The 10853-nt window shown below is 48.1% G+C and overlaps 1 protein-coding gene across 3 annotated transcripts; it reads left to right on the top strand.

The window, feature by feature from the left end:
• Positions 1-1297: 1297 nt before the first annotated feature.
• CBY1 (chibby 1, beta catenin antagonist) lies at positions 1298-10506 on the top strand. Of its 3 annotated transcripts, XR_013975574.1 has the most exons (6): positions 1298-1351; positions 3033-3147; positions 6989-7094; positions 7173-7291; positions 8430-9063; positions 10443-10506. XR_013975574.1 is itself a non-coding variant. In XM_080939220.1 (5 exons), the coding sequence occupies exons 2-5, from the start codon at positions 3070-3072 to the stop codon at positions 8508-8510; spliced, it is 384 nt and encodes a 127-aa protein (XP_080795346.1). In that variant the 5' UTR covers positions 1298-1351; positions 3033-3069; the 3' UTR covers positions 8511-9102. The 3 variants fall into 3 exon arrangements, 2 of the variants coding, with proteins under 2 accessions (XP_080795346.1, XP_080795347.1); XM_080939220.1 differs by lacking the exon at positions 10443-10506 and having other exon boundaries at positions 8430-9102; XM_080939221.1 differs by lacking the exon at positions 10443-10506 and having other exon boundaries at positions 1351-1477; positions 8430-9102.
• Positions 10507-10853: the final 347 nt, after the last annotated feature.

Below are 10853 nucleotides of genomic sequence, written 5' to 3'. Positions count from 1 at the left end.
GTCAAGTGAATTTAATCTGTTTTGAATTGACTTTTAAAAGCATAGGGCTGGGTATGGTAGCAGTAGCCTTTAATCCCAGTACTGTGGAGACAGAAGCTGGAGGATTTTTAAAGTTGGAGACCAGCCAGAACTACATAACGAGCCCCAGTCTCAAATCTCAAACAAAGCAAAACAAAAGAGTAGGGGGCCGAAGCCAGGCTGGCTGTATGTAATTCCAGCACCGAGAGGCTGAGGCTGAGGCAGGAGGATGAGATTAAGAAGTATCCAGTGAGACCTCAAAATAAGACAGGTGCTTCCGGGGGATTCACCGGAACCAGCGTGCACAGGCTCTGGATTCAACATCAAAAAGCTGCTAGAATGACTGCAATTTACAAATGTGTTTTGCTTGATGTTTCTGTGGGGATTACTACGCTAGATGTTGATTTTGATGTGGAACTCTCTCTTTGAATGCTGTGAGGCAAAGGTGGAGGAAAACGGGAAACAGACCGGTCGCTCGTTCCTGTCCTTTCCGTCTGGGATGACCTCGTGTAACCCACTAGGCAGCCAGGAAACGCCTCAGTTACCAAACTGAGCTACAATACCGACCCTTAGGAATCCTGGAGCTGACTCTCCAGTTCTCTGCCCCTTGTTCACTGGGCGACCTTCCCTGGGCCTCAGTTTCCCTTGCTTATGGGAGTGAGAAGGAGGCAGGCCTGGCAGGAGCCAGTTTGCTACTGGCAGGGAGTCGTCGTGTCTGTCTGTCTGTCTTACCTGAAAGCTTCGGCGGAATCCCGAAGCCTCAGGGCGGGTTCCGCCACCAGTCCCTCCGGTGACCTGACGGAGCTCCGGATGGCCGCCCGCACCCGCGACCCCAAACCACCAGGAAGGGGCGCGGTTTGCTTTGTGGCCGGGGCGGGGAAGCCGCAGGTTGGGACATTTTGCTACTGTGAGTCCAGCCCCGGGTCACCACGTACTCCTTTACCACAACAAAGCAGCTCTCAGCTTGCCTTGTTGCCAATGTACATGGTTACTATGGCGACGGCGGCGCTGACCGGGGGACCAGACCAACATATTTAGGGGGGCACGCCTCTCCCGGCCTATGCCACAAGGCGTGTATGTATCTACAGAAAACGTTCCCAAGGCTTTCCTCTATTCGTGAACCGGAGGGAGACCGCGGGGACCCCCGCTGCTTCACGGAGGCTCGTCTCGAACATGGCTTCCCCTCCGTCCTCAGTGGTAGAAGCCAAAAAAACTGCGCAAGCGCACGATGGGAGCCGGGCGCTCGCCAATCGCGGTCGCGGCGGTTGACGCGGCCTGGGCGGGTCCTTGCAGAAGGCTGAGGGCTAGCTCTGGACTCTGGCTTCGCGGACAGGTACATCTGGGAGCAGCGGGCGGATGACCGCGCCAGTCATGGTGGTGGGTAGGATGCCCGGGTACCCTTGGAGAGGATAGCGGGCAGGCCGGGTGGTGGCGTGCTCCGCGGGTGCATCTTGAGACGGTGAGATGGTGTTTTGACTCATCCTTTGAAGGTCTTCCCCCAACCAATACCGAACTCTTAGGGTGCTGTGGCCCGTGAGCCTATAGACGTGAGACTGGTGGGCTCTTAAATTTTTCCAGACACCTTTCCTTTGAGAATCCAGTGAAAACCAGAGATGCTTCCTTTTTGTCAGAATGAAGATAATGTACTTAATAACCTGATGCAAACGAATGCTTCGCACAATAAGTGCAGTTTCCTGTAAAGGGGGGTAACTTGTGGTGAACATCAAATGTCCTAACAATTTGTAAACATAAAAGCACTCTTAACCTACGAGCTGGGTGCTGTTATATTCCTGATATAAGGGACTCAAGGGTTAGAGAGATGGCTCAGAGGCTCAGAGAACTGACTGCTGTTGCAGAGAACCCGGCTTCAATTCCCAACTCACAAACGCCAGTAACTCCAGTTCCAGGAATCTTGGCAGACTCAAAACACGATGTGGTACACAGGCAAAACACCCAGATACATTAAAAACAACAACAAACAAAGCCATTGAGACCCTTGGGGGATAAAATGCTGGGATTCCCCTGAGGGTGAGCAACAGTGTTGGTTGAAAACCAGGTACAAACCCTTAACTTTCTTGGCCCTTAGTCTTCTATGAGAGTGCTTCACCAAAAAATCCTAGGTTCAGTGAGATACCCCGTCTAAAGGAAATACAACAGGACACCTGAGGTCCCCCTCCAGACTCTGCATCTGCACACACATATTCATAAAGCACACACACACACATGCACACCTGCACATGTGCGTGAATATAGCACATAAGCACATATTTAAAAAAAACAAGCCTACCATGAAGCCTTGTGGTTTTATGACTTCTCTTTACTTGCTTTACTTCAAAAGCTGACCTCTTCCCTGAGCCTAAGTACTGATTTTATGAGCATTGCAGGAGTTTGTGCTGTGATTAAAGCTAGTGTGCTAGTGTCATTGTCAGCGCCAGCCTGTTCTGGCTCTCCTTAAGACCTCACCTCTCCGGGCAGGTGACTTGACAACGGACTGAGTGATAAAGTCCCACTCTAGTGAAATCCGAGGGTCACTTCATGGCTTTAGAATGACTTCTATGCAGAAGTTAGCATTCCTGGTGCTGCACTCACTGGCTGACAGGAATAGTAGAAATTTCCTCCCATGCTGCACACTGTAATGCTGGTGATGCCAACACATGACAGAGTTGTCTGAGCTTAGCCTCACTGTGAAGCCACACAAACTTTGGTTCCAAAGCCTGGTCCCACTGAAGGCCTTGACTTTCCAGATGCCACCAACCAAATGGGGTGAACAGGAGGTGTGTGTTGAGGAGTAGCTGTGAGTCAAATGAGAGCATGCAAAGGCCTTAGCATACACCGCTTGGCACACAGGAGCACCCAGCACATGGGAGTTCCTACCAGAACTGTTAGGACCTCGGGCCTTCTTTTGCTGTTCTGTCTTTCCAGTGGGTATTGCCAAGATTGGTAATCATCAACGGGTGAGATGGCCTAGTGGTTAGAGAACAATGAAATAAGGTCACTGATGTGTTTGACCCTAGGAGAAGGAAGTGCCGGTGTTTCCTCCTTGAGTCAGGGATGCCTCTCTTTGGGAGCATATTCAGCCCAAAGAAGACTCCTCCTCGGAAGTCGGCCTCTCTCTCCAACCTACATTCTGTGAGTGGAGACTGGGGTGGCATGAGCGGTCTCTGGGTGGAAAGGCACACTGTGGGAGGGCATCCTCGGAGTTTATATTATTAGTCAAGTTTGAATTCCTGCATAGGAACTCCTGTCAGAGTTTATTCAAGAACCTACTACAACAGCCAGCCTCATTGTCATATGGTTCTAGGTGATGTCATCCAATCAGACTTACATTTCAATTTTAAAACTTGTTCAAATAGTTAATTTTAATTGTGTTTAAAGATCAAATTCAAGCAGGGTATAGTGACACACCTTTACCCTCAGCATTCAAGAGGTAGAGGCTGGAGGACCTCTGTGAATTCAAGGCTAGCCTGATCTACTTATAGAGTCCCAGGACATCCAGGGTACAAGGACTCTGTCTCCAAAAATAAAATAAAATAATGTCAAGTTCAGGGCCTTGAGAGATGGCTCAGCCATTAAGGGTACTTTTTGCTCTTGCAGAGGACCTGGGTTGAGTTTCCAGTTCCCACATGATGGCTTACAAACATCTGTAGCTACTGTTCCAGGGGATCCACCGCCCTCTTCTGGCCTCTTCTGGCATTGCATTTACAAAGTTCACAGACATACGTGATGGCACAGCACTCATACATATAAAATAAAAATAAATCTACTGTTGTATTGAGAACAGAGTCTCTGTGCTGTCCTGGCTGTCCTGGAGCTCACTGTGTAGACCAAGATGGCTTCAAACTCGCAGAGATCTGCCTGCTTCTGCCTCTGAAGTGTTGGGATTAATGGTGTGCACCCCACAACCTGCCAAAAAAAAAAAAAATCAAGCTTATTTTTGAAGGTAACAGTTGACTTACCACCATTAGTGACATTTGAAAGGATAATAACAGTTCTAAGAGGGGGTCCAGAAACATTCCAAGGCAATATGGAGCCCACCTGAACGTATGACCTACACTTAGAAAATACATAATGTCATTCCTAGCTATGAGATATCCCTCTCATTCATGGTGCAAATACACACAGATCCACACACACAACCCTTTGAGCATCTGTGACCACATGGGTCCATGTCCCCACCACATTCCTGTCCTTGATTCCGGGTGCTACTACTGGATCTTTCATACCAAAAGACGATAGACCCTAGTTCCCCACATGATGTTTATGCAGATTAGCCAATTCTTTACGGGTCTGTGAGTGAGGTAGCAAGGCTCACACCAGCTCCGAAGGCTCTGAGTTACCCCTGTTCTCCTAAGATCATGATGGCAGCCTTGCTAAGGCCAGGGCTGGTTTTCCATGCCTTGGGCTTCGAGCCTCCTTCCAGACAGCAGCAACACAGATGCACTTGGTACTGTCAGTGGGAAAGCCCTTGTCCTAAAGGCCTGCTTATATATAAAGCTACTGTCTGAGAGTGACTCGAAGCTCACTCTCCCTGCAGCTTTGCAGGCTATCACAGGCAAGTGCTGGGATAAGGAAACACAAAACATGATGTCCCTTTAAGATGTACTTATTTATGTATTCATTTATTTATTATGTATACAGTGTTCTGCCTGCCTGTATGCCTGCATGCCAGAAGAGGGCACCAGATCTCATCATAGATGGTTGTGAGGGAACCACAAACCATGTGGTTGCTGGGAATTGAACTCAGGACCTCTGGAAGAGCAGTCAGTGCTCTTAACCTCTGAACCATCTCTCTCACCCCCAGGGGTTTAATAGCATCCTGTTGTGCAGAGCAGTGGCTCAGGTTCTTAGAAAGGCACTTAAGGTACCTTATGGCCTTGTCCTCTGTGCACCTTTTGTTTCAGCCACCCAACCTTACAGGAGCCTCCTCTACGCATGGTGCTCTGCCCGCCCACAGCCATCTTCTCTATTCATCAGTTTCATATCAGCTAATTGATAACTCTGTGTATCAGCCAGACTCCTAGTAAGGAAAAGAGACGGACCTGGCTTGGTAGTAATTCCAGCTACTTGGGAGGCTATTACATATTCAAGGCCTGCCTGGGCACCACAAGACCCTCTCAAAATTGGTAGTATTTTTTAAAAAAGGCGTTCCTGGGGAATGAGGAATTGACTCAATGGAGAGTTATGAGGACCTAAGTTTAATTCCCAGAACCAACATTTTAAAATCTGTGCATGGGCTGAAAAGACAGCTCAGTGGTTAATAGCACTTGCTGTTCTTGAAGAGGACCCAGGTCAGATTCTCAGCACCTACTTGGTGTTTGATGACCATACATAACTCCAGGACCAGGAATCCAATGTCTTTTGATACCAGATGTGCATATGGTATACGTACACACCCACAGACGCACAAGCAGAGTCTCACACACACACATACTCAAACAAATCTATTAAGTAAAATACTGGGTATTGTGGCACTTGAGAAGGGTGCGGGGCGTAGGAAGAAGACACCAGGCTGAGGACAAGAAGATTTTTGGGACTCACTGAGCAAACAGCTAGCCTACTTGATGAGCTTCAGAATAGTGAAAATCCACTCAACATAGGTGCTGAAGAAGGGCCGGAGCAGAGACAGGGTGACTGGAAAGAAGTCGGTTACTAGGGGAAATGCAGAGAAGAGGGGAAGAGACCCTACAACATGCCTTTGTTTGAGAATGCCATCATGAAAGCTAATACCCTATCTGCTGGCTCCTTTATTGTTGTGGAGGGCAGAGTTGAGACAGGGTTTCTCTATGTAATCCTAGCTGCCCTGGACCTTTGTGTGTAGATTGGACTGGCCTTGAATTCCCAGAGATCCACCTGCCTCTGCTTCCTGAATGTGGGGTTAGACATGTGCAGCTACCATGCCTGGCCTGCCATGGTTTTTCAAACTAGGTGGCACCTAAGGAATGACACCTGAGCTTGTCCTCTGGCCTCCACACACGTGTGCAAACATTTCCCTATACACACACACACACACACACACACACACACACACACACACTGTAAGGGATATATGTCAGTGGAAGTATATTCAAGTCCCATGGTTCAAGCCCCAGTAGCAGAAGAAAAAAAAAGAAGCAGGGGTCAGGGAGGATAAGGAGGAACCAAGTCCCTGCATCTGTTGAGTAGGCAGACCTTTTAACAAGGAGAGTGATGTGGAAACAGAGTGGTCACTTTAAATATGTTCCCCAAGGAAGTCCTAACCAAGCTAAGGACATTTCAACATACACTCGAAGGAGTTCTTCCCTGTCATTTTCGCTCTCTCTTTCTACCCACGTACTCACGCATGCACGCTTGCCCGCCCGTGTGCATACAGCCAGCTTGTTGAGCTGTCCATGTCTTCCTCTCAGGGCTGAGAGCTTCTGTCTGGCAGAGCTGGGCATACTCAGATCCGAATGTGCAGGAGTCAGGCCTGACTTAGGATGATTGATGAGTTCTGTCAATGAATACAGAAATTAGACCGCCGCGCATTAAACCAGTCCTAGCAGGAACCGTTAGGATTTTGTGTTTCATATTAAGCAAACGACAACTTACAAGTTTCCTTGTATTATAAGTAGACACTGAAGAGGAGGAGACTGAACTTAAACCATGTATGATTACATATATAAAAGTGTACAGTGGGATTCTTTGAACTGTCAAGTACATGTAAAAATACTCAGTTTACGAGGGGACACTGGCACACTCCCACACTTGGGAGGCAGATCTTTGTGAGTTCGAGTCTGGTCTGGTCCACATAGTGACAGCCAGGACAGCCAGGGCTGCATAGCGAGACCCTGTCTCAGAAGAACATGTCTTTAAAGATGCTAAGTCCCGGTGGGAGGAGAGATGCCAGTGTTGTTGGGTCTAGAGCTGGTGGAACAAGCTGGGGGCATCCTTTTTGTTCTGATGTCATTTCTTGTTTCATGGTTTCCTGAGCCATCGCCGTGTCTTCCCACAGTTAGACCGGTCAACACGAGAACTGGAGCTGGGCCTTGACTATGGGACTCCCACCATGACCCTGGCGGGGCAAAGCCTGAAGTTTGAAAATGGCCAGTGGGTGGCAGGTGAGTGTCCCTTCCGGATGTTTTGTCAGTCAGGGTGGCAGCAGGAGAGCCATTTCACTCGTGTTTCGTGTCCTCTAGACTCGGTGATTAGTGGGGGTGTGGACCGGAGGGAAACTCAGCGCCTGCGCAAACGGAACCAGCAGTTGGAAGAAGAAAACAATCTTCTGCGGCTCAAAGTGGACATTCTGCTGGACATGGTGAGGAAGGAGTCTGAAGTGACACCTAGGTTTCCCCTTTAGAGAAGCCCTACCTGAGTCAAGCCATCGAACTGATTTCTCCAGGGTCTACTTGCCAGGTCATTTCCCAGGTATCCACACACAAATATAAAAGCCAACCTTGGGCTGGAAAGATGGCTCAGTGGTTAAGGGCACTGACTGCTCTTTCAGGGGTCCTGAGTTCAATTCCCAGCAACCACATGGTGGCTCACAACCATCTGTAATGAGATCTGATGCCCTCCTCTGGTGTGTCTGAAGACAGTGACAGTGTACTCACATACATACAATAAGTAAATCTTTAAAAAAAATAAATAAATAACATAAAAGCCAACCTTGCCACCAAAGGCTGGAGCCAGGGATGAATTACGGTACCCACAATTCCTGTGCCTGTCATAAGAGCATCCGTTAGTCCAAGTCAAGTCCAATATCAGCACAGGAAAAGAGGTCTAAACAGTGGAGAGAGTTTCTCTGACGACGCCCCAGGCTAGTGGCAAGAATGAAGGTTAGATGAAGGCATCCCAGGTGGTGGGGGTGTATGCTCATGTTTGGAGGTACCCTACCTCAAATAGGCTGAATCAGTACCCAGTGTCAGTCTCTTGTGTGTTCTGGGCCTGGTGGTGTGTGTGCAGGGGACAGGAGGCATGAGGGAGCTGATGGGAAGCTTCTTTGCTCCACCAGCTAAGTACTCAGTGACTTCATCTCCGGATTCAGAGTAGAACCTTGCTCTTGGAGCTAACACAAGCCACAAACACACCCTGGGAGCAGGTCCACTCGCTCAGCCTCCATCTTCATGTTCAGTGTCTGCCCCCTTCTCCTAGAGAGCCTAGTCAAAGATGCTGATGAGGAAAGGAACATTATTTTTAGAGCATCCATCCCTCTGATTTTTTTTTTTAATGGCATTGCTCGCTAAGTGCCATTATCCGAGCTATACAGCATAAAGTGTGTGAGGGTGTGAGGAGGAGTAATCCCTCTGAACACCGAGGCTTTCCTGTAGAAGAGGCCAGCCAGGTGGGGAATGGTGGCTTTCCTGGCTGCACAGTAGCTGTGCAAGTCTGCAGTGTGGCCTGGGCGTGGCCTGGGCGGAGCTTTCTTTGTAACTGTCTGATTCTCTTTCTTCCAGCTTTCAGAAACCACTGCCGAGTCCCACTTAAAGGACAAAGAACTGGATGAACTGAAGGTCACCAACCGCAGGAGGAAGTGAAGCCTGGGGACCCTTGCTAGGAGATGAGAAAGAGCCCACCGACCAGGGGAGGAGGATGTGGCGGAGCCCTTTGATTTTTAGTCAAATTAATTAGTAGACTTGCCCTAGGAGAGAGTATTAACAACTCTGGCTCCCCTGGACAGGGGATAGGGAGGAGGCATGGGATAGAAGAACCCAAGGTGCCAGGCCAGGGCCATAGCCAAGGAGATACCCCAGGTACACCCAGGGTGTCAATCTAAGCATACCCCAGGAAAGTCTAGAAGTGTGAGCCTTTGGTTGCTGTTAATAGGTGACAGTATATAACCATGTCTCAGAATCACCATGTTCAGACAGCTGGCAGGTCACTTCTTGACACTGGTGCCTGGGGTTTGGCACTCCTTCCAGAGAGCACCTCATGTGAGGGTGCACAGGAAGTGGCTCTGCGTTGTCTGCACCCCAGCCCCCAAGCCCCCAGCCGTAATCTCTCTGCCTTTAAAGTACCCTCATCCCTAGGTCCACAGACTCTTCTGACATCAGCTTCCCAACAGCAAGCTCCAGCCTTCTACAGCACATTGTAATTTACTCTATTTTTATTAAATGGTGTTCAATAATCGCTGTGTAGCAACAATAGATCAACAAAAAAAAAAAAAAGGTGTAGTTTCCTCCGCATGAAGTAACCAGAGCCTGGGTTCTAAGTTTGTGTTGCTCCACCAAAAGACAGATTATTTTTTATAGATTTATTTATTGTTTTATGTATATGAGCACACTGTGGCTGTCATCAGACACACCAGAAGAGGCATCGGACCCCATTACAGATGGTTGTGAGCCACCATGTGGTTTCTGGGAATTGAACTCAGCACCTCTGGAAGAGCGGTCAGTGCTCTTAACCACTGAGCCATCTCTCCAGCCTGCCAGCGTGTAATTCTTACAAGTTTCCTTTTTGGGTTATCGCCTTCAGGTTCTAGCTAAAACTCTCCCTCAAAGTCTTTCTTAATCAAACTAGAAATTGACTCTGGCCCGTTGACACTATTTCTTGTAACCGAGGCAACAATGTCATGAGGTTCTGTACTGAGCTGGATCAGTAAGGATCGTCACTGAAGAGCTGAAATAGAAATGTCTGTGGGTGCAAGGCAGTAGAGGCCCGTGTGGCCCCACACCTCAAGATCTTTACCTCCAGCTTCAAATTTTGACAGGACCAGAACAGGAAAGGCAGTTACTGTGGCCTTGAGGAAAGAGGCAGTGGACCAGCCAGAGGCCAAGGGTTCTAGAACAACCCCCTCCCACCCAGGTGGACCATCACTACTCACTGGAACTCAGACAGGTCCTTTTATCCCTGTGACCCCTGGTCTGGATTCCACTTACTGTATGTGGCCTTTGGTGCTGGGCATTTGTCTTTGGAGCCCAAGAAGCTAGTCACACTCCCTGATTCTGGAGGTCTGTTCTCTGCTCCCCACTCTGGATCATCTTGTCTGCCCTCTAGTGGTCTGAAGGTGGCATTGCACCATCCCACTGATTTGGCAATTTTACAATAGTTGAAAATCCTTTCACTGTTAAAATACTCTTTTAAACTCATGTATAAACTGAACATGATGTTGCATGAGTTTAATCCTTTGGAGGGAAGAGGCAGGTGGATTTCTGTGAGTTGAATGCCTACATATAGAGTTCCAGGACAGCCAGGACTACGTAGAGACCTTGTCTCTTAAAAAAATAAATAAAAAATAAAAGATCATGTTTGTGGCTCAGCTGATAGAATAAGGCCACTTGGCGACACACCTGTGGTCTTAGTTTGAGGTGGAGGAAGGAGGATCAGAAACTCAGGGTCATCTTTGACTACAGAATGAGTTCAAAGAGCCTAGGCTACATTAATGTGGGGGCGGGGGATGAGGGAGATAAAGTTAAAGATGAGGGAGTGTGTTAAAGATGCTTGCTGCTGAGTGTGAATTTAATCCTTAGGACCTACATGGTGGAAGAAGAGGATTATGAATATTCACCAGAGAATAAAGACTGCTTGGAGATGGGTTTTAAGCCAGTAGAAAATCTTATTAGCCAGTGTTCAGGATCCCAGTGTAGCCCAGCAAGCCTTTCTCAGGGTGAGCTTTTAAACACACACACACACACACACACACCAAAAACATGTTTTGGGTTGACATACTTCAGTTAACAAGAACAGTTAGTCAGATGCAGAACTACAGAAGCCAAAAAGCACAGTGAATAAGTTATTAGAGACATTCCCAGAACTAAGTCTTTGCTGAACTAGGTCTTTGTTTTCATTTTTGGCTGATGATTCTATGTGCTGAGGTTTACAGCCTGAATGGCACTTCCATCATGCAGTCACTTGTGCAAGTCTGGGGCCCTGTTACAAAG

The sequence above is a fragment of the Micromys minutus genome, assembly GCF_963924665.1.
Source record: "Micromys minutus genome assembly, chromosome: 27".
Lineage (NCBI taxonomy): Eukaryota > Metazoa > Chordata > Mammalia > Rodentia > Muridae > Micromys > Micromys minutus.
This window is presented reverse-complemented; position numbering and strand designations above follow the sequence as displayed.

Bases quoted from the DNA above. Each gene is read 5' to 3' on its own strand.
- CBY1 (XM_080939220.1), top strand. From the start codon at position 3,070: ATGCCTCTCTTTGGGAGCATATTCAGCCCAAAGAAGACTCCTCCTCGG. The intron at 3,148-6,988 runs GTGAGTGGAGAC...GTCTTCCCACAG, and splicing joins CTCTCTCCAACCTACATTCT to TTAGACCGGTCAACACGAGA. The intron at 7,095-7,172 runs GTGAGTGTCCCT...CGTGTCCTCTAG, and splicing joins AAATGGCCAGTGGGTGGCAG to ACTCGGTGATTAGTGGGGGT.